Consider the following 23,396-nt stretch of genomic DNA (forward strand, 5'->3'; position numbering starts at 1 on the left):
TGAGTTACGCTATGATAACATCATTTTCATCTAGTTCAGTATTACCTACCTAACTGCTTATGCTTAAACCAACTTTTATATTGCATGTTCATACCTGTGCCACTTGAGAAATGCATTAAGATTTGTTAGAATATTAAAAATATCACAGAAAACCTACCCAAACATCATAAACATATTTACTGGCAATACAACTAATGTAAAAGGTGATTAACAGGGACATGGTCAGTAAAAGAAAGAAAGCAGTAATCAATATGGAGCTTTTCTGTGTAGGAATCATGAGTATTTTTAGCAAATAGGTTGCCCCTGGATATATCACAGCAATCATACACTCAGTAGCTCAAGCCATAAATGTTATGGCTGGAATCTATTCACTTGACATTCTGGCACAGGTGGAGAGATTTAAGAAGTTTCCATTCATCAGCTCTTCTGTAATTGCTTATTCAGTGCAGAAGTGGTAGGTGATCCAGCTGAAGAAATCAAGTGAGAAATAATAATTTGCTGGAGTGCAAAGTTAGCAAGTTTAGTTTAAAAAACTTTCAGCTATGATTCAGAGGTCAGAAGGGTTATTTTTTCACTATACTGACCATGTACCACAGGTAACTTGTTATAAAAAGAACCATCTTCCTGAAATACAACAGGGTAAAAAAATTGTCAGTTACCCTTTGGCTAGAGAACACAACATTAAAGCTTGGGAAAAGGTATTAATCCTAGCATGTCTCAATCTGGTTTGCCAAGGCAACAGCTTAACGTAGTTTGATGAAACTGCGTTATTTGGCAGTATTTCAATAAAAGTGCATCATGATGAGTCATACCCTTAATAAGCAATGTTCTATTCTAGCAGGAAGTGGCTTTCTCAACTGCAAGGAGAATCACTCTTTCAGTCTGCTGCCATATCCAGAAGTAAGGACAAATAATTGAATCAGTTTGGTATGGTGTATTTCTCCAGAATCAGACAAAGGACCATCAGAACGTATAGGATATTGGAACAGAAAGTCGGCTAAATTATGGCAGAGAAAAAGATGGAACATAAGATGAGAGCAATTCTTCTAGAGACTGAGCCTAAAGCAGGGAGAATAATTGCATCATTGTAAACAATAAGTTACTAAGTATTTCACCTTCAAACAAAGAAGGGATAGATAGTTGTGCCTTCAGAATCCTTCCTCATATTCATTGTAAAAGTTGTTAAAGCCAGTCTTTTTCTGTAGGATGAGAAAATACCTAGCACACCCATCATATCCTATTGTGTTTGTGCTATTTAAACATCTTCCATTCAAATATCTGCCTTTGGAAGGAAACCTAGCCACAGTGAGTGTACAGATGCTATAGCTATGAAGTATACCAGAGAGCTTGGCTACATAGTTACTATACCAAAGCAGAAAAGAAAGGGCACTTACCTGTATTCTGGGCTCACTTACAAAACTCCAGCAGAGCAGACCTCCAGAACAGATCCTTTCCCACTGGCAGCCAGCTCTTAAATAGGTCTAGGAGGGGTGCAGCCAGGCTCCATCCCTTCTGGCAGCACAGGTGAATTGCCTTCACCTGTGCTCCCATGGCTGACTCACTGCTCGCCTCAGGTGATCAATCAGAGGTTCAGGCTGTGATTCAGCAGTTCCATATAGTGAGGCTGAGGAGAACTGCTGTTTCACGAATTAGAAACCAAAATTATGTAGTTACTTGTATTGATGCCTAATTTTAGTCTCCACATCTTGGGCTATACTTACATTGACAAGTTGTAGTGCCCGTAGATTCAGACTCGTATAACAGAACAGTTGGTACTGAGGTCCTGGTATATACAGATTTCAAGATGTCTTATTTCAGATTAACTTTAGCCTATTCCTGTAGATTGAGAGGTACACTTCATGCTGTGCCCTAAGAGTATATCTTCTGGTAATTACCACTCAAAAGGATCTAGTCTATGTGTCTGTTAACTGTTTCTCCACACAGCCAAGTCATGGGAGATGAGGCACAGTGAGAGACTGGCTTTAAAAGCCCCCTCCTAATCTGTGCTAAAATGCTAATGTAGCTTTGGTGGTTGGTCTTCTGAAGCTAAAAGCAGTAGAAGACAAATGATCTTTCTAGTTCTCCCTTGTGTTTTTTCTCCTCTGTGATCTGGTTGCTGTACATAGAGGAATATGAAGACTTAGTAATTTTACTCTGCCTTTAAATATTGGGCCCTTTCTTCCTCCCTCTCCCACTGCTGTTCACACAGGAAGCATCACTGAAAGCTGTAAGGAGAAAGTGTTGCTGCCACTGAAGCCTTCCTCCCAAGATTGCCTCTTCGAGACTGTCTGACCACTACACTCAAGAAGAGGCAGATCAGGCAGATGTTGATCTGTCAGAATGCTCAAAATACTCATTATTTATAAACCTGTGACAAATATGATGCATTTTTGCTCCATAAAGCAAGTTATCTCAGTGATATGCTCAGAGCTCAACTGACTCGACTTATACATCCCAGAACCAAGAAGAAATTCAGGCTTAAGGACCCCAACTGCTTTTAAAAGATCCCATCTGTGAAATAAGCGCATCATTTTTCTCATTATTTTATCATAAATGAAAGTATCTATCATTATGGCACAATACACCAACGAATTCTCATCTTTTCCATTCTGGAGGAGAGAATGACTATTTCCAGGCTCCAGTATATGCTGAAGGGAAGCTAAGTGTATAGTTTGCATTTTTTTGCTGCAGAAAACATTATCTCTCTTAAGAGCTCCATGTACTATGGGCTGTGCTAAGCACTCTGCTTAAAGTTAAGTGTGAGAGTTCAGCATCTCTGCCAAGGGCACGGGATCAGGAGAAAGCTTGTTATGCTTGTTGGCTGAATAAGGCCCTGTATAGAGTTTACAGGGAAGTCAGAATGCAGTTGTGTGTTGTTAGCTATCTGCACTACATTTAGCAAAAGACAGAGAAAACAGAGATGACAGCACCCAAAGAGGATGCAGCTTTAGGATGCAGGTGCTTTTCTGACTGTGGCCCTTACAGTAACTAAAACGAAACTTCTGTGTTCTTAACTCGGTTGCTGTTGTTCCCTTGTTCGCACCTTGAAACCAACATGCATTAGACAGCCCAGTTAACCTTCTCTGCTAGGGAAGAAACCCAGAGCTGTGTTACTGTGGTAACTGAATCATTTTTCACTCTAAGACAGAGCAGTTCAATGCAATGTATTATGAAACAGCCGACTTCGGTCAGGATGAAAGCGGCAGGATGCCTGACAGCTTTGTGCTCACTCTGTGAATGAATAGAGCTCCCAATTAACGTGGTGCTCAGCTTTTAACTTTAATAATCATGGCTATAACTCAACAAGAGTGTTTATAAAACATCTGACTGGTTGCCACGTAGATGTAATTTTTCTATAAATGCCTGAGACAGTAATTTTCACCATTGCTATTGTTTATTATGTGCATTTCCAAGGATGCTGATCAGGATGCTGCTATATTAGGGTGTGAGAACTAATGAATATCTCAGCAGAAGAGATGAAGCATGCTTTCTCTGCCTGGATAATACACAGAAAGCAGCATAGGAGTTACCAGCTGAGAGAAATGTGCACCAAACTTAGATGGGAAATGGGTGCAGGACTAACTCAATGCCTCTAAAATTCCCAACTGTTTTTCAGGAAAAACAATGCAACAAAGGATCAGAACTGTAAATATTTTTCCCTTTCATTCTGTACAGAAATGCCTGCAATCCACAGTGGTTTTAATTCATTAGAGGAAAAGGTGAAGATTATTCCTCTGTCATGTGAGGAAGATTCCCCATTCTAGGCCTTAACAACTGCCATTTCAGGATGCTGCAAAACAGATAAACATGAAATGGCTAATGGGAGATGGAGTCATTATTCCTGTTATAACCCATTTAAGTTCATATCCAGCTGAAAAAAAAAAGTCAAAAGGAAAATGAATATCCTTACACTTGTTTCTCCTGCCAGCCCAGAGGGCCAGCATAGTCTCTCCTTAGCAGCAGAGCTCTCCTGTTTGGTTCTCACTGCAGGAGTGTTACCGTGTGGCAGTGAAGTAGGGGATTGTATATGCAGGGGTGCAGGTGTAGAGATTTTGTCCCTGTTCTCTGGGGAATTTTTGTGCATTAACACTGGTATAATGGTACCTGGCTGTGACAAAGATGAGCAGCTGAGAAATACATGTAATAAATAATGCACGTAAACACACAAGATCATTTCTAAGGGAAGTAAAGTGGAAAGCAGCCCTTTTAGCTCACAGCTAATGTGGTGGAATAATAAAACTCCTTCTGAGATGCTGTTGTCTGGGTTGACATGCTTTGTTTTTCTCTTTAACAGGGGAAGTGTTTTTGCAAATTAAAGGCCCACTAGAAGACACATATAAAATCTATTGCTATCGCCACGATGATGCACACACCTTGCTCGAATCCTATGAAAAGGATGAAGAACTGAAGCAGCATTTAAGACACTGTGTACAGTCCTTAAAGTAAGATCTTTTCAAATGATGATTTCCGTCCATAGTCAGTTGCCTGGCAGGGAACATTTTAAATGGATGCAGATGAAAGGTCCCCTGTAAATCCAGAGTTTTATGAGGCTTGCTGGAAGCTCTGGCTTATGCTGCTTTCATGAAAAGATGACAAGCCAGGGGCCATGATTAGATTTCTTTCTCTCTAAGATGGCCAAAAATAGCACAAGAAAGATTTCTCTTCCCTTAGCTTCAGTGCCCCATACTGGCAGAAGAAATGCTGCATCATATAATGGGCTGCTGGGAACACCCTTGCCCAGCTCCTAGGAAACACACCGGCCCCATTTTCAGCGATTCTATTGCCTGGATTAAAATGGCACACAGTGGAATCATTCACACATACTGGTGTTTCTGGACCCCCACTGTAAGGCCCCAGAGATCTGCAGCTATGCCCAGCACCTCATGATGAGGATATTTGAAATTGGCCTATGTTGAAACAAGCTGTCAGGTTCCACCAGTGGAATTTCCTTCATGCCACTGCCTCCAGCACCATCCCCTGGGGGAAACGTACTGGGGATGCAGCAGAAAAATGGCTCTCTCCTCCAGCATGTCTTCTTCCCACATCCTGAGAACCAGTTCACCTTCTCTATGAGGAGCGCTTCTCTTCACTTGCGAGCTCCCTTATTCCCTCACTTTCTCAAAAATCTTGCACAGAGCTGTCAGCAGAGTGCATACCTTCAGACCATAGGTCTCCCTCCAGCTCCAGAAAAGGCTCGTGCTGCGCACTTCCACAAGGAATGCAAAGCTATCACAACTAATTAATGGAGTGTACATCAGCAACAGACATTTCAATTATACCCAAGCTAGTGATCAGTCAGCAGAGATGTGTTAGGAGATGGAAAGTATATGCCATTTCACGTATACTATGTTGCGCTTTTCTCCCAGTGGCTAGAAATAGCAGCCAGTTCAAATATTAAGACTTGAAAGTGCACACTCAAATGCACAGTTGTGGTCACCTAAACTTTTTACTTCTGATGAGAGAGCACTTGTCCTAGGAAGAAAATTATGTATGAATTTTACCAAATAAGTTACAGACTGTTTTATATTGCGAGATATAATATATGGGGGCCAGTGACTATTATTCTTCAAAGCTCTTTACTTCTTACATCTTTTCTTTTTTCCTTGGGAAGAATACTATTACATTGGGGGGAAAAAAAAAAAAGAAAAAAAAAAAGAAAAAAGAGGTCTAGCAAGAGACTTCTGTTCCTCAGTTGAGTAATATCTGCCTTGTAAAAAACAACTTCTGTATTAAGATGAATTTGCAAGTAGCCCTCTGCACATCTGTACAAACAAATCAGATTTAATTAGCCATACTTAGATTCCTACGCCTCCTGTTGACTAAAGGGGAGAAATTCCATCCCAAAATGTAGGTGTCTGCATGGAGACGTGCAAATCCAAATTATGTAGAAAGCCATGTTTCAGCAGTGATTATGCAAAATGGGAATGTTGTTTGCTAGCTTAGCCAAAGAAATGCAGCTGGTAAAAATGAAAGGATGCTGGCAACTACCTGCTGTGCTTTCAGTCTGAAGTATCTTGGTCAACTATTACGGGGGCAGAGGGACGTCAGAAGTACTCAAAGAGCTGATGGTGCTGAAGCAATGAAAACACCAGCTTCCAGATGCTCCTTTGGCTGCTGATAGGAGATGAAAGTGCAGGTGGTCAGAAAGCAGTGGCTGATTACATGATGTCAGCACTCAATACCAGAAGAGTCTCATGCGGAGGTGGAGGGACATCGTCATTCCACAGAATCAGAGAATCACAGAATGGCCAGGGTTGGAAGAGACCTTAGGATCATGAATCTCCAATCCCCCTGCCACATGCAGGGCCACCAACCTCCCCATTTGATGCTAGTTCCCTTGCATTTGGGTGAAGCTCTCCAAGTTTAATTGTAGCATGAGGAAAATATTCTGTGTGCATGTTTGCATGTTTCCAAAAAACAACAGTACATCTCTGCTGCTTTCTGTATGCATATCAACAGTATCCTACTCTGAAGAGGTTTCGGTTGATAAATAGCCTCTCAAAAGTTGAACAACTTAATTGATTCTCTATCCTAAAAGTCTACAATGTATTCTTTTTCACACAAAAATAATGTAGGAATGACATTCAATTTTGCTCTTTGTGCTAAGGATTTGATGTTGCTAGCACAGTGACTCAAGCTGTCTTCTCTAACAGAGTTAGGAGAAGGCTGGGCAAAATCCAGGTTCCTGACAATCCTTTCTCATTTGGGGCTGTCCTTTCAAAAAGATGTAGGGCCAGATTCATTGGTACCCTCTGGCTGTTTTGTGCAGTTCTGCTGACACACAGCAGCCATAAACCTAAGTTAACTGGCCAGTTACAGCTGCTCTGTGTCACCGAAGTGTATCTGAGAATCTGGCCCATGATCTATATAAGTCCTTTTAGGAGGAACTAATATATATTTTTGTTCCTTTTCTTTTGCAGAAAGATGTACGAGGAAGAGTAAGTACTACGTCTTTTTCATGTGTAAAATAATCTTTTAAATATCTTTTATTTATCTTAAAACTGTACATGTGGAAATTTTAAGAACACTAAGCAATATCTGTAGAATGCATAGAGTTCTCCAGGACATATGTGATAAAATACTCTCGGTTTTAATTTCTCTAAGCCTGTCTGGTTCTCTAATTACTAACTGCACTGGTTTTGCAATGTCTTTCAACACTTGTGGTTTATGAAGCTACTTAATTTGGATGCCAATTCATTCAGAGCCCTTTACTACCACCTCATTGTCTAATAAATGTGCTTAGAGAGCTCTGAGCTCCTCAGCAGTGCTTGTCAACAGTGCAGTGTCAAATCTGAAAATCCAGGCACTCTTCAATTGCTGTGCATTATGCATCTGTAGGCCTGCTCAGTACACACCAGGCTGATAGGTAAAGCTATTTCTAAGGTAAGGACACTTTTGGTAGCCCTAAATATACGAGAAATCCATCTTTCTGAGGAGCTTCCCTCTGACAATGGCCGTAGGAACATCAGAAAAGAACAAATGTCTGGCAACACCTTGCCAGAATACTCACCCAGCCTTGGATACCTGACATTTTTGAAAAGCTTTAAGGGAGAGTTTATCAGGGCTGTGGTTTTGGACATCCAGCAGGTCTGGATCGTTGAATACAACATGAAATCCTAAATTCACCTGCAGGAAGGGGTAAGAGAAGGGATTAGCTGAACCAAAGAAAATGATTACAACTCAGACAGAAACGTTAAAAGAGAAGCAGGTGTGCTTTATGTGGATAGAAGAGAAACATCTGTAAAATCAGAGAATTAGTCAGTTGGACATCATAAATAAGGTCAATGTAAAATAGGTTTCAAAGGATTTACGTGTTGAAATCCTAGGTTGGGGTTTTCAAGGTTTATTTGGTGATTGAAAGTACTTTATTTGCATTGGTTTTGATAAAGGAGATTCTATACTCCTTTCCAAAAAGGGATAGAGGTCCTAGGAGGAACACCAAATACACAGAGTAACAATAAGATAACATGAGAGAGCAGTGTGTAAAAATAACACAAGCCTGGCTGCTCTGCCTTGCACTACCCCCCCAGAAGTTAATGCCCAGCTTTCTCCTTTAGTTTACAGTGTACTGTGGGATACAGCACACTTCTTGAGCTGAAACAAGCTCTTGTAAAGCTGCACAAGGAATGATGTTCACTCAAGAACCCTCCCTGTGCTTGGCTACCTTGCATGACTTGGTGGCATTTGTGTTCACCCTGCAGGCACACAGGCAGGGCATGCTGAAATGCCATCTCTTGCACTTCAGATGTTGTGGAGTCAAAGCAAAACGTGGGCAGAACTGCACCTGAAAGTCTGCACAGTCTGCTCTGTGTTCGAGTTGGAAAGTATGGCATAACTCCCTTCAATCTCCCAGGTTGCTTTTCATTCAAGTGTGATCATTCATTCAAGAAAACAATTATACACATATCAGACAAAGCTGCTTATTGCTATCAACTACACTGGTTGGATTCTGCTTAGATTAACAACTATGCAGCCTCAGTGAAATCCCTGGGTTTGCATGAGAGCCTTACAGCACAGCGAATTATTTGCCGGCCTGTTTTGTGCTAATATGAGCTCACACATAGTAAATTGTAAAACTCAAGTCTTTGAGATGTGCTGCAGCCTGTGATGCGTGCACACAATTTCAGAGCTGCCAAGCTGAACACAACACCATCCTCAGCCCTGCGATACCAAACTGGCTGTCACATTCACCACAGGACTTACCTGCTAGACAGCAAAAGTGCGAAACTAAACCCTGGGTTCCCTCTCTTTGCACAGCTCACCACCATGTATTTTTTAAACTGGTGGGATCTGTCTTGCTTTGTTGTAAGGAGGGAGGCAGGGTATGCCATGAAGCTCACTGCAGCTAAGCCAGCTGCATGCTCCGCAGAGCTACACTGAGAATCTGCGATGAGATTAGTGCAGCTACTTATAACCTAGAATACTTGCTAAATTCATGATAAAATGGGGAGAGGCAGAGCAGCATTGCAAACGAATTATCAACTTAATTCTCTGCACAATGGCTGTCACAAGCCTGTTTTAGTCGCGTGGCGGGGCCACGTCCTGCCTGGCTGCCGAGTGCATGCTCGCTGGGCCCACTGGAAATGGGACTCATCCAGGGAGAGTGGAGATCAGCAGATAATCTCGCTGGGGAGAATTAGAGGAGTTGAACTTTGTGGCATTCAGGGCCCCAGGGAGTCATTATCTTACAACAAACCTACTATCTCTCAAACCATATTGCTAGACTGTGTCATGCAGATACGTGAACAGAGGGCTGTTTATCACTTGGGCAGCTGTCCAAAGTGCAACTATATAAAGAGAAGATACTTGAAGATTTTTCCATTCATGAGGCAGCTTCTACAGATTTGCATTCAAGGGGCTTTTTAGAGAAAACAATAACAATTTAAGATTTTTTTCATTATTGCTGCCAGAAGCTGAAAGAAGGGAAAATAGCTCTATATATTTAATGTAGGATGCGGGGGAAATGAGGGGGATTGAAATGATAAGAAGGTTTGGGGACATCAAGAAGCTTTAAAAGGCATCTACTGTTAATTTTTTTCATGCAGAACTTTTCGCAGATAATGTCTGTGCAAGAGAGATGGTTTAAATATGCAGATGTCTCTTCTCAAAGGCATTCAAACTGTTAGTTAATTAGTCAGCAGTAAGGACTGGTTGGTGTACTTTTCACACATATAAAAGTGGGAATGAAAGCCTTTTTTTCCCTTCTTCTGCTCTTCCTGCTCACAAAACAATAGATGTCAGCCTGCAAATCTGAGTGGATGTTCTCTGCTTTTTGTACTTCCCTTCTATGTTTTATTATTCTGCCTTTCCTCATTCAGAAATCCTTCTTTGCCTAGCATTAGCTTTTCCACAGTTATTGTCAGATCAGCTCCTTCCCTCCAAAACAGCCTTTTTGGGCATGCAGATGGAAGCATTGCTCTGCTCTAGTGCCTCAGACCATCCCCACCAGCTCGCTCACAGTTCCAAGGGGCACCTGTGAGTCTGGGGTAGTTCACAGGAGCGCTGGTGATGCTGCAGCATTCCCAGGTTTGCTCAGCAGAATGCTAGCATGAGGAGAGACAAGGACACCTCTGTCCTGCTGTCAAAGCCTCAGTAGTGTGATGTCACCTCCTGGAAGCCAGCACAGAAAAACAGCAGGTAAAGAATGCCAAAGCTTATACTAGCAAACTGAAAGGTGTTGCAAGAAGGGATGCAGCAGTGAGCAGGCATCTCAGTTACTTCACAATGTGGAGATGTTGCAATTTTAAGGCTTAGGGGCCAGAGCAGGATGTAGTAGCCCCACTTCTTGTATTTCTCAATCTTCCTGTTATTTGCTCTTCCACCTACATCTCCCTTCTTGGGTGCTGTGCAAGTTGCACCATACACACCCCTCAGACTGAGTGGGCCAGTTTCACAGCCGATGTCTAAGCAATATGGCAAATTGCTGAAAATACAGAAAACTCAGACCTGCTGTGTACTTCTCATTGAGGGGGCAGGAGGATGGTTTCATTTGCAACAGCCCGTGTTTCCTGACAGATGTATCTTATTTTTTGACTTAAGTGGTGATTGCATATCTATGACTCAGTGCAAAGCACTGCTCTGGTTTTGATATTTTCTGTAGTTGAAAGCTCAACTGAAGGATATAAAAGGCAGCAGCTTCAATGACTATACAGAAATAGAAGAAGTCTTTGTCTTCAAGGAGTTTCTCCTTATTTGACTTTTTCTTGGTATAAATTATAGAGGAAAGCCAAATCTAATGGACATGGGATCCCTGATGATCAAGCCAGTACAGCGGGTAATGAAATATCCCTTGTTACTCCATGAACTGTTGAATTCAACTCCTGCTTCTCACCCTGACCACAAAGCACTACAAGAGGCCCTTTCTGCTATGAAAAATATTAATGTGAACATCAATGAACTCAAAAGGAGGAAAGATTTAGGTAAGGAAAAAAAAACAGTGAATTTTTCTGTCAGTTTGGGCTGGCAGTTACAAGAGAGGTTTCAACTCCAGTCATAATGCCACAACAGTTTTCGTTGGTGTTACTTAAGTTGTGCAATACACCGGGTTTCAGCAAAATAAAAGATGCCTTAATGTCACTTGTCCTCAGCCAGCTGTGTTACCTGCCAAAGGATGCAGATTCCCTGAACATGAAAATGATAAAAGGATACATGTCATACCCATGTTCATCATCAGTAATGCAGCTGCAAACACTAATAATAATTAAGATGCAGTGATAGTGCTGTTTCTTACAGACTTGCCACATTGAAGTCTTGCTTCAATATTCTCAAGGCTAGCATTGATAACGGGGTTTTCATGATCTCAAGCATTTTGACACAAGATTACAGCAAGTGACATCAAAGTGTCTGGTCTCAAACGGTTTTGTATTTGTGCCCCCATTCCTATGAAAAGCCCCATGGATACAGATTATTAGTGTCATGAAATTCTCTGTCTGCAGTGCTGAAGTATAAGAGGAATGATGATGATGAAACCCTGAAAGAAAAGTTTTCTCGACTGAATATTCACTCCATTAGCAAGAAATCCAAGAGGGTCACCAGCCATCTGAAAATACTGACAGGGGGAGAACCTCAGGTACTTAACTCACCCAACTGCAGATTTGCATTGACAGCTTCAGTGCTGCTTTTGCACAGGCGTTTCTAAAAACATTTTAGAAAAACAGTTTGTGGTGTCGCTTTTTTCCTGCATCATTTATAAAGTCATTTTCTGAGTGTCACATAAGACAGGAAAGATCTCTGTGATTGAAATAGAAAACAAGATAATGTATTCTTTATCCTTTCCTCTTTTATCTAAGAGCTTCTCAAGCTTGTGATCTTCAGCAGAGAGGAAGTGACCAGTATTTTTGTGAAAGTCAGCTTCAGCTCTTTGTGGTTGGACTGGCAATAGTTACTGTGAATACATTCTGGGCGTCTCACTCTCCATCCTAACCTTCACATTCTGAGTCCTCTAAGGAAGATGACTAATAGTCCCAATTAGTAAAGATCATAGGGTTTTGCCTCTACATGCCTAAGAACCTGTAAACATCAAAACTACCAGAGGCAAAGAATTCTGTGATAAAACCAGTGAGTGCTAGGTGGGCAAAACCAAAATGCCCCTTCATAATTCCAAGGCAGTAATTCAAACTACCAGGATAAACATTTTCAGAGAAGCTGCAATCTGAATCTGAAAGAAAATCAATTATAACTGACCTTGAAAATGGTACATCTCTACACAAGCCTACTGGTTATACAAGGTCATTTGCCTTTCTAGATGTGACTTTACAAGATCGATGCCATTTTTTCCTGTTTTGTTGTTTACCAGTTGGTTTCCCCCCTTTCTCTGACGCAAACTACCCACATTTACTTCTTTTTTTCCTGCTCATTTATTTGCACAGTGGAAATTTCTGTATTTTTGCTGGTTTTCCCACAAAACCCCATGACAGACTGGAACACTGTCAACACTATAAATTCAGAGAAATGTAGAATTAAATGGGATTAAGAGGAAGGGTGATTCTTTTTTTTTTTTTTTTTTTAAACAAGGTTCATTTTCTATTTTTTTTTTTTTTAATTGAGCTTAAAATATTTGAGAATCATCTTAGACTCAAGATGTATGTTATAGATTCAGCCCTCTTTCTTGCTTAATTAAAGAAAGTTTTCAATTCACATCTCTGAAACATGCTGTGACCCTTACAGCAAAACCCCAGAAAAAACAGGCTTGAGATTTCTCAAATTCCTTAACTAAAAGGTAGGCAGAAATAAGTGTATTTTCAGGGTTTCTACAGACAGCATTAAAAAAGTAAAAGCAGCCTGTTTCCAGCTGGTGAGGTTACAAGCTGGAGAGCTGACGTTGCTCTAGAGGTAACAGCTCCACCTACAGCCTGCCTGGGAGAAATCTCTCCATTACACACATGAGCACCAAAGGAAACAATGCCATGATGTAAAAGGATACCATATTTTATGTCATATTTTCACCATCGTTTCCCAAATGCAGCAAATATACATACATACATATATATATATATATATATATATATATATATATTTATATTTATTCATGTGGATGTGCTTATAATAAAGCAATGCCTTGCTTCCACGAGGTTTGGCAGAACTTAAAATCTCTGTCATGCTATCCAGTGCCTTCGACTTCTCTTGGACTGAGATCAGAGTTTGGGAGAACTAGGGACCAATCTGTTCTGTTTTCAAAGGGAGGAGTTTAGGGAAGGCTTGAGGTTTTTCCAGCAGAGCTCTAGAGATTTCTTTCATTAGTCAGACTCCAAAATAACAGTGAAAACATCTGATTTAGGTGAAAGATCAGACATTCAATAAGGAAGAAAAGTTGTTTCGAAGCTTAGAGAAGACTGTGAAATCATGTGTGAAGAACATTTCATTATCCTTACAGCATCTACAGGTGGGTACATGGTTTTATGCAATCTGGGGCACAACTTTTTTCAGTTGAACATTAACAACTTTATCCTGTAACAGTTTACACTGAAAATAGGTAAGACACAGGAAAATATTTTCACAGTAAACAACCCCCAAATGGCTGGAAACTGCACAGAAAAAAGCAAATAGGTATGAGAGATGGAAAATACTTCTGATTCCATCAATATTATTGCAGTATCTGCATGAGCGGGTGCTGCACATTAAATAAATCATAACCCATTTTCATCTTCCTACCATCTCCTCGTTTAGGATTCCATACATCTGGCTGCACAGAATATAACTGGGCTTCAGGAAATCTTGCAAGACAAAGATGACGAAGCTAACAAAAACTCAGAGAAAATGAACAACCCTACAAATGTCTGCGAAGACCTTGTAAGTTTATGCAATGTCCAGCATTACATAGATAACAGTGTGACTGAGAGAACACACGTATGTGAGGAAGACTCAGGGCAAGAAGGAGCAAAAAGCCCTTAGGAATCCACTGGGAAAGATGAGTGTTTCCTTGGTGTAAGTTGCTATAGGAAATTAGAAAATTTAGTCCAAGTAAAATGTATTTTCCCTAAAAAAATAAAGAAAACTTTGTAAGGATTAAACTAAAATCACTGCGCTAAGTTTGCATGCTTCTGCTGAGCTTTAGACAGCAGCAGCAGATCTATGTTTTTTCTAGTTTCCTTACCAATATTCACAGTCTTACAGTGACTTTTTTTTTTTATTTTTTTTTAATCTTTGCTGTATAGTCCTGATCTATTAGTTCCTGGGATCATAGATCCATGGAAATCGCAGCTATTATCACCCTTCCAAGCAACTTACTGTCCTTAGTATAGGGAAAATGTGAACAACCTGGATGTAGCCTATAATGGTTAAAAAACAGTAACCCAACTCTGAAAAACTTCAAGTTTTTTAACCAGTCTCTCACTTTCAGGGTCCAAAGGAACTCTACTATCTGACTCTACTAAGATAGACTAAAATGTCTCTTCAAAATGGGCCAGGCTGCTGCTTCAAACAGTTCAACCTGGTGGTTGTTCATTCAGAGTTGGAGGTTTTCTTATGCTTTCCTCAGTCTGGTGACAGGAAGTGAGATGGTGTAATTTCCTTTTCTTTGTAGTTCCAGAATTTACAAAGAAACTGAAAATTTAATCTTAATAATCAGAAATACCTTTTCAATAACTTGAAAATGAATGACTACATTAGGGGAGGAAAAGGGACCCCTCTATCACATCGAATGATGACTGTGCAGTATGGAAGACATCCTTCCCCACCCCACTTCCAGAACCAGCAAAGCAGCAGCAGAAGGTCCACAGCAGGTGAAACATAAAACCATTTTTCAGGAAGACACTTTATAACTCCCACTGCCTCAGGACCCATCTGGCCTGAAGTCCCACATAATTTTAAAAAACATCTGAACATTATTTAACTGTGGAAATTTTTAATAACTATGTTTACTTATTTTCTACTTCTTTGTCTTACATTTCATACAGTCTTTATCCTATATATATTTAAAAAAACCAACAATGTTGTCCTCACTTTGCATGGTGAGCAGATGTCTACACGTCCTTCTGTGTGTGTGTTATCAGTGGAGATCTCAGCAACAGGCTCACGTTAATTTTTTTTTTTTCCCCCCTTTCTGCATTTGTCAGTAATGGATATTTTCCTCTCTTGTGTTTTAGGGAAAACTTTAGGGCAGAAATTCAAGGTAGCCCCTTCACTTCTGGAAATCAAGAGCAGCAGTTTGGAAAAAGCTTTTTTTTGAAACACATCAAAAACTGCTTCACTAAACACAGCCTAGTTTCTCAAGTGGAAATAAGACATAAGCTAGCAGCCAGTGCACAGCATCTTGGCCTTGGGTCCTGGTCCTAAAAAAGATGTGCCCTCAACCATGGCATGCTACGGAGGGGAAGAGGGATGGCTGCGCTTTTATTCCCACGCTTGATCCGACAAGCTATTTCACATAGAACATCCAAAGGCTTTAACTTGATGATGAGGTTTACTCATCAAAAGTCTGTGCTATATTACAACATGTGACTATCAAAAATATATTTTTTTAGTGCAATGTTAATGCTTTGAGACGATTAGAGGCTAATAGGAATGTCTAAGAAGGATTTTTTTTTTTTAATCAGTGTCTATGTTTGCTTAAACAGGAATTGATTTACCGCTATTTATTTTATTTGGCTGAACTCTCAGTTTTACTTGAGTGCAGCACCACAAGGCACTGAAAAGCACATCCACCTACTCTTCAGTTTCAGTCCTCATGGTTATCCTTCACTGATCCTTGCCTTGGTCTTTCCTCCACGGTATCACAAAGGACAGTAACATATGCTATGGGCTCCAGGGGGCCATTTCCATTATCAGACACTGTAAGCTGCAAATCTGTTACCTCCTCCTTTGCAACATTACAAAAGATTTCTAACTTATGCTATACCCTGTGCTGTGAAGCTGCTCCTGACAGCAATACTTTGGGAAGGGTCAATAACAGATTGCTTGATGGGCTGCAATGAGGCTGAACCTGAAGTCTGAAGAGTTGCGAGAAAGAAGTAACATGTGGGACTGTTTTATATCTTTCCAGATGGCTCAGCTAGACAAGGTTGTTTTGACTCCTCTCTCAGCACTACAAGCCTTGTTTTCAGGCCCACAGAAGCTCATCCAGAAGCGCTATGACAAATTGTTGGACTACAACAGCTACCTCCAGAGGTCAACAGGAGAAGAGCTTGATCTAGCAAAGAAAGACTATGAGGCTTTAAATGCACAGCTAGTGGAAGAACTTCAGGTATTCAACAGAGCAGCCAAAAAGATTGTGTTGAACTGTCTGTACTGCTTCATTACCCTCCTCAGAAGTATTATGTCTGCAGCACTTCAACCAAATTCTGCTGTGGTGGTGCCTGTTCCAGTAAGTACATTATAAATAGGCATAAGCCCTATTTATCTCTCTTTTTTTCTTTCTGTATGCATTGGGTAGGATGTGTAGGACACATGCCTAAAAGCTACTGCGATTTTGATTGTTTTGGTGAGCACAGTCAATTTTTTTTTTTTTTTTTTTTTTCTTTTTTCTTTGCAAGCACAGCAAAGGTTAAGTTCTCAGCTTGAGTTTTGTCAGTCTTGGACCTTTTATTGAGAGTGACCATAATGCAGCTGCTCCAGTAATATCAGTGGAGAGACAATAGGGCAAAATGGAGGCAGTTCTTAGTATTTAAGCCTTGGTTTCTTTAGGTCAGCCCTGAACAGCCTAGAAGACACGGGAAGAGAAATTCTAGGAAAGTGCATGAACTCTCCTGCTAGTGTTAGAGCTGCAGTCACACAGAAACCTGTAGGCATAAGGCTGAGGAGATCTGATGAAATAATTTATATGAAAAACAAGTTGCTTTTAAATCCAGATATGCTGCAGAAGCTCCTGCACAGCAGGACAAGTCAATAAAGTATAATTCTGTCTGTGTTGGCATTTTTAGAAAGTTAAAGTAATTTCTCTTACGTAATCACAGCCAACAAGGATGCCTATTTGAGCTAACATAAGAGCATCAGTTCTTCCAGCCTACTCAACTCTTTCTATGCACTGTAAGCATTACCTCAAGATTATGGAAGTATTATTAATTTGTGTGAAAATTACACAAAGTTTCACTCCGCTGGAGGACTCGCAACCTGAGAAACAGAGCTATGACAATACCTCCAAATCCACTCACCTGAACCAGAGGCATGTTTAGGCAACTGTGTTTGGACAAAATTCTGCATAAGAAATATGTTGCAGTGAGGCCCTTCTGGAATATCCCTTTCCACCAAGAGCTGACTTTAGAGGCCGGAAAGGGCTGAAAAATTGAGAAAAGATCAGGATCAAAACAGAGCTGCACTGTTCAAACAGAATATAAAGGCTTTTCTGCATGAAGAAATCTGATCCCTATAATTTGACCATTAAGTATTTTGGAATATGCTCTGTCAAGCGTCAAGCACTGTTTTCTATGATGCTTTTCCCAAAAAATTAATTATTCCATCCCCCCCCTCCCCCCCTTTTTTTTTTTCCTGTTTACATCAGCAAACATACTTGGAGTTAGGCACATACCAAAAGCACTCACCCAGTGCCTCAGACAGAGTGCCAGCTTATCCATGTGTCTTTAACACATCAGCACAGTTTCACAGAAACACAGCTGTGGGTTAAGTCTTGCAGCACATGGGCCACTCTGATGTACATTTGCATCTGAAAGCAGGTGGCTCAGTACCATAAATGCAAAGCTGCTCATTTACATTTTTGTTGCTGTTTAGAATTTTTTTAATGATTCAACTTAAATCAGTATGCCTTGTAAATCTAACAGCAATCATTAGTTACTTTTCTTAAACAGATCTTTCTTTTGTCTTGTGCCTAGCACACTATAGGCTCTGCAGGAAACAGCCGTACCTTGTCAGATTTCTGACGCCTAGTGTTGAGCCCATTAAGCCAAATATGCTGTCTCAAATCTCGTTACCATTTTGTTCATGAGATCTAACCTACCTTTATGTTTGCAGCTGTCTTCCTCAAGCATCTGTGAAGTGCAGTATCAGTTAATGGAGGAGGTTCACAAGCTGAATTTTGTAAAAGAAAACAGCAGTGCAACCTTCATTGAAAGAAAATTGAGCTTGGAAAAAAAGAAACCTGTCCCCTCTCCAGTGAGTATCGTACATCTGAGTCCTTTAAAGAATCCTTTTCTGATCACTTCTGAAACAAATCCATGTTTATATCATTCAGAGATCTGGCTTTTGTCCCTTCACTGGGAATCTGAATTGTGTTATGTGAATGAAGCTGTTCCATTGGCCGGTAACTTTTTAAGACTCTTCACACTCGTGTTATCTTGGAAATCCACTTGAGATCACCTCTGATTATCCTTAGATCTTTGTGCACGTTACGGCTGTATATGTAAAATTGGATTGCTTCTCTTGTTAAGAACTCTTGCAGCACATCTTTTATTCAGAACTTCTTATCCGGCTTTTCTATGTGTATTTGTATGTATACACAAATTAACACACATACCCCAGAACAGAAGATTCATAAAGTCCACTAAGGAATCCACATGTCTGTAGTTCCTAATCTTATCAGACATTTACAGAGCATTCAAAGGGTCTACTTAACCCTACCACACAAAGTCAGATTTCAGTAGAAGCCAAGGAAACTGCAGGATTCATTTTTGCATCAGAGAGGCAGGAACATGTGCTCTTTCTATCACAGTGTGTTAAAGTCACAGGGACGTACAGCCCCTCTCTTTTGGCCCTCTAACCAAACACGCTTCCAGCAGTTCATAGCACCTTGCCATGTACAGCATGGGAATTTTGTACAAAAAGCAGACTATTCTGTTTCTACTCATTTTCTGCTCCAGTGCTTTGCTGTGCAAGTTGCTACATAACCTTAGAACACCTCTGATAATTTTTGATTACACTTTTTGCAACTTCACAGAGCAATTCAAAGATCACAGTTCTGTAAAAACAGTTAAAGCAGTGACAGTTCACATACAGAACACAGGCTTGTGAGAACAGAGTACTGGCTAAGTACTTAATTAGTTATACTCCTATATATCTTTCAAGATCTGCCTGTTATTGGTCAGCTATCAGCACAGCAGTTGGACAGACCCCTTCTGCACGTGCAAAGGGCATTTGGTTACATACAGCTGTGTAACTCCTTTATCTGGATGTAGAAGCGTAGTCAGTTGCCACATGCAGAATGGACGCTGGTTCCTTTTGTGCATCTGTGCTGCTCAACAAGCAGCCTCGACATTATTCCTACTGAACAATTATTATAGTCTTTTCAGCTCGAATCCCCACGTCAAACAGAAGACCACAGGTCCAAGCTGCTGTCTACGTACAGCGCAGAAGTGCTGTATCAAGCTAAGCGCAAGTGCAATGCCACGCAGGAATTTGATATTGATCTGCATGAAGGAGAAGTGGTGGCTGTTGTGGAGCAAAAGGATCCTTTCCAAAGTACTAGCAGATGGCTTGTTGACACAGGAAGTAAGTTCTCTGCACAAACATCTCAATAACAGCCTCCTATTGATTTCTTCTCATTCTGGCCCCATCTGTCTGCTTATGTTGTACTGACAGCTGCATAAAATGGTTTAACAGCTTTTTTTTTTTTTTTTTTTTTTAAATATTCTGTCTTTTTACTGTGATATCCAGTCCTCAAGGGATATGTGTATTCCTCCTTCCTGAAGCCTTTCAATCCAGCCAAAGCACAGAAGGACATAGCAGAGAGCAACTTGTGTGATGATGATTTTGATAACATCAGCCTCTTTGTCTCTTCACGGCCATCCTCTGACAGCAGCTCAAGTTCAGGGCACAAGAAGAGTGACAGCAACTCATCTCTTCACCCCTGTAAAAATCCCACAACTAATAGCACAGAGGCTGGAGATTCTCAGGATGTGGATGATCAGCATGTAAGTAGGATACCTGCTGAGCCCTTCTTATTTTTCTCATCTCAAATCCACCGTTGTAATGGCTGTAATTTAAATAGTTCCTTTTGCACTGGAAAATTCTTGTACTAATCTGTCAGAATGACATGGGGAATTTGCTATCCTCTGTCCTTTGGCTTTTTTAAATAGCTACAAAGCAGTAAAAGATAATCAGTTCAACTGCAAATCTCAATCTTGTCTCACAGAAAACACACCTTTGCATTACACCACTACATGTACAATGTCTCACAGTTCTCATTTGAGCTGCTTGGGGATTTTTCCACTTACCTTTAACAAGACAGCTGTAGCAAAGATGATCAGCAAGGCACAGAGGTGTCTGAAATTTTTACCATCTTCAGACCAGATCACTGCAGATAGGATCTCTGGCAGCTGAGAAGATGGTTTGAGAGATCCATCCTAACAGCTGCCATATTTAAGAGTAAGAGATTTAGACGAGGTCTTTCTCTCCTTTGAAACCTTGTAAATTCTCCAGCCAATGCAAGGCTGCACGATCTGAGCTGAAAACTTCAGCACAGTGCTCTCTTGATGAGCTTATTTTGTTCCTTCCTACATAGAATTCCTAAGACCCTTCAGTTTTACTTATTACTTTGGCCCTGTTCTTCGTATACTGTAAGCAATTACAGACCATGCAGTTACAAGCAATTACAGACCATATACATACATGTTATTAGACACATTGTACATACAGAACTTGTACTAACATGCAATGGCCAGCTAAGACGTGGCTACATTTCTGAATTCAGATTTTGCATTTTGTGGCTTTCCTTTTTCAGACCTTCTATGCTGTTTATGCATTTCAAGCAAGAAGTGATCAAGAACTCAGTCTTCAGGAGTATCAGAAGGTTAGGATACTTCGGTTTTCTGACCTGAGTGGCAATAAAGAATGGTGGCTAGCAGAAGCCAAAGGTCAGAAAGGATATGTACCATCTAATTTTCTCGGAAAGATGACATATGCTTAGGAACCTAAAAGGTCCGTTCAGCCAGTTTCTACAAAGCAGACAATGATAATCTACAATGGTTTGCGGAAAGCAAGGCAAACTCACAAGTGACTGACAGAAGCCACGGCACCTGATGCAGCACACACATGATACTGAGGACCTCTGGTTTCCAAAAGCCATCACCTTGTCAAGACCTCAGGGAAGAAGCATTTAACAGGAAGACCAATTCTGCTTACCACCCCAAAGGGCTTGCTTTTCCCTATTACCCCATAATTTTCACTTCTATCAAAATGTCCTACATCCAAATTCAACCTACAAATACACTTCACAGTAGAAAGTGATGTCCCCCGTCCCCCCCCCAATATTCCACAAATAATATTCAAGATGAAGGCAGCCAGCCTTGAAAAAAGACAAATTCAGCCTTCAGGGATTTTGCAGCTCAGACTGAATTGTTCTTAAATCTCTACCTTGATGAACACAACCACATCTCCAAACTCAAGCTTTTGGGTTATCTATTTTTATCTCCAGCCACTTTTGTAAAGAATCTTTTTCTCAGTGGTGAATAGAGTGGGAAAAGAAAAAGGCTTCCTTTATTTTTTTTTTTTTAAGAAGCATTTCAGTTTAAACCATACTGATGCAGTTGGTATCAGCAGCTGAACTCAGAAATGAAAGCATGTTTAGTTACATGTAGAAATGGAATGAGGAAAAAAAGGAAAGAAGAAACAAGTAACATGAAATAAAGGTTATCTTCAAGAAAATAAATTTCATAGCTACTTTGTAAGGTAAGAAACAGTCTGCAGCAAGACGAATCTGCCTCAGGTTTAAAATGACTTTTCTATACACTAGCTGCTTTTTAGTGTAAGATCCATGTAGTGAAACAATTTGTGTCACTAGATTTAGGAAATTCATTAAGATTTGGAAAAAGGGTCAAGCAGTGCCATTCCAAGAATATTTACTGCCTATCTGATTCTTTAGGTCAGACACAGAGATCATACTATCAAGGGAATACACTAAGATTTAAGATGTATCAACATTTATCTTCCCAAAAAGAAAAAAATAAATCATTCTCATACTGAAAGCATCTTAACATTGAACAGTGAAGAAAATACTGATGAGCTGATCTGCTGTTTGCAAAACTTGGAATTAAAAGCCCTATATCTGGCTGAAGTATCTTAACAGCAGTCAGGGTTATTTTAAGAAGATAAAATAGTTTACATCATACCCTCAGTGAGCATGGAAAACTAAAAAATCCCAAGGAAAGATGTGTTTTTCAAGCAGTACTTCTTGAGTTTCCCTGACTGCAGTGACCCTTACTGAGCTTAGGCTGGTGGGCAGTCTAACAATACATCTTTACTACTACCATTGATAACTGTGCATTTATAAAAATTTATTACAGGACAGAAATGCCTTGGTCCTCTAGCAATGAGCGAGGACCTTCTTACATTAAGTACTGCAAAAAAGAAAACAGATCAACAACCTAAGAGTCTGAGCCTGAAACAGTGAAAGAAACTCCTTGTAGATATTTTCAGTACAGCTTCATAATTGTTTTTAACTGACTGACCAATAAAATGGGGGGGGCAGGAGGGTGTTGTTGATCAAAGGTGAGCATATACAGAAATTGTTCTAAAGCTGTTGTGTCAGTTTCTACTTCCTGAAGCACAGGATACGAATGTAAAACAATCCAAAGCCTACAGCATAGCAAGAAATAGCCAGTCTGCAAAGAAAGGATGAGAGAGTTACAATAGCTGATGCAAGCAATAGTTTTTGCTGCACAAATGGATCTACTTTCATTTTCTTTGGAGCTCCATATTTGCATTTCATTTTGCTGAAAAGATAATTTTGATTTTTGCTCAGAAGATCTAATAGATACACAGTGGAGCTGTGTATCTCACAGAGCTGAGATCCTGAAATTTGTGCCAGATTAAAGTTATACGATAGAGAAACTTGTAGACTTCACTGAGATGGACATCCAGAAATTAGGATATGAAATTCTAAACTATTGCAATCCCAAGACCAGTAAGAAGGTTGTACAAGGTTGCTTAACTTGCACTTTCATCTTGCTGTTTCATAGCAAGCAAAAAAAATAAAAAAATCATTCATCCATGGATGAAGCTTTTTTTTTTTCCCCAAAAAAGAAAACTTCACATTTAAGTAAATTAAGAAAATAAAGTGAAGGAGGGGGATGAAGGGGAGGGGTGCATGACCTTGGATGAATGAATCGTATGGATTACTATCAATTTCACCCTACTGAGACTGCATTGCTCTGGCACTTAAACTTTAAGATTATGGGGAAGATATGCACAAGAAGCTTTTCAGCATGTCTTACATTTCAGAGTATTTTATTTGGAGATGTTCTATACTTCACAGTAGCTGAAAGAGTTTTAGAAGTGACTGAATTGTTTTTAAGTGCTTCCATGACTGCATTAAGTCAGGGAGTGTTTTATATTTCAGATAGGGAAATTAAGTAAGGGCAAGAGTCAGAAAAAAAAGATTTCTGTAGTATTAGTTCTCAGAACTCTGCTTGAGTCATACGGAAGGCTCTGATTTTGAGTGTTATGTACATTCTCCATGAAAAATCAGGCTCTGTGAAGGTGTCTCTAAGCAAGTTCAAACACTGCTTTCCCAA

At 40.2% G+C, this 23,396-nt stretch overlaps 1 protein-coding gene and 1 long non-coding RNA gene across 2 annotated transcripts in view; one reads left to right on the top strand and one right to left on the bottom strand.

The window, feature by feature from the left end:
* The window catches only part of LOC128080577 (uncharacterized), a 37,219-nt gene extending 19,244 nt beyond the window's left edge, over positions 1-17,975 (bottom strand). The window contains exons 1-4 of the long non-coding RNA XR_008206777.1: positions 17,888-17,975; positions 17,088-17,210; positions 14,941-15,124; positions 1,395-7,626 (exon numbers count right to left, since the gene is read on the bottom strand). This is a non-coding gene — a long non-coding RNA (uncharacterized LOC128080577). The remainder of the gene's footprint in view (positions 1-1,394; positions 7,627-14,940; positions 15,125-17,087; positions 17,211-17,887) is intronic.
* Positions 1-21,353, top strand: part of ARHGEF38 (Rho guanine nucleotide exchange factor 38) — a 33,508-nt gene extending 12,155 nt beyond the window's left edge. Inside the window, exons 4-14 of the mRNA XM_052682941.1 lie at positions 4,295-4,442; positions 6,921-6,938; positions 10,720-10,919; positions 11,436-11,569; positions 13,277-13,381; positions 13,666-13,788; positions 15,980-16,300; positions 17,902-18,042; positions 19,167-19,374; positions 19,540-19,796; positions 20,606-21,353. Of these exons, the coding sequence (XP_052538901.1) occupies positions 4,295-4,442; positions 6,921-6,938; positions 10,720-10,919; positions 11,436-11,569; positions 13,277-13,381; positions 13,666-13,788; positions 15,980-16,300; positions 17,902-18,042; positions 19,167-19,374; positions 19,540-19,796; positions 20,606-20,791 (1,841 nt within the window). The 3' untranslated portion in view covers positions 20,792-21,353. The remainder of the gene's footprint in view (positions 1-4,294; positions 4,443-6,920; positions 6,939-10,719; positions 10,920-11,435; positions 11,570-13,276; positions 13,382-13,665; positions 13,789-15,979; positions 16,301-17,901; positions 18,043-19,166; positions 19,375-19,539; positions 19,797-20,605) is intronic.
* Positions 21,354-23,396: the final 2,043 nt, after the last annotated feature.

This window comes from Tympanuchus pallidicinctus, unplaced genomic scaffold (genome assembly GCF_026119805.1).
Source record: "Tympanuchus pallidicinctus isolate F22 unplaced genomic scaffold, pur_lepc_1.0 scaffold2, whole genome shotgun sequence".
In the NCBI taxonomy this organism is placed as follows: Eukaryota; Metazoa; Chordata; class Aves; order Galliformes; family Phasianidae; genus Tympanuchus; species Tympanuchus pallidicinctus.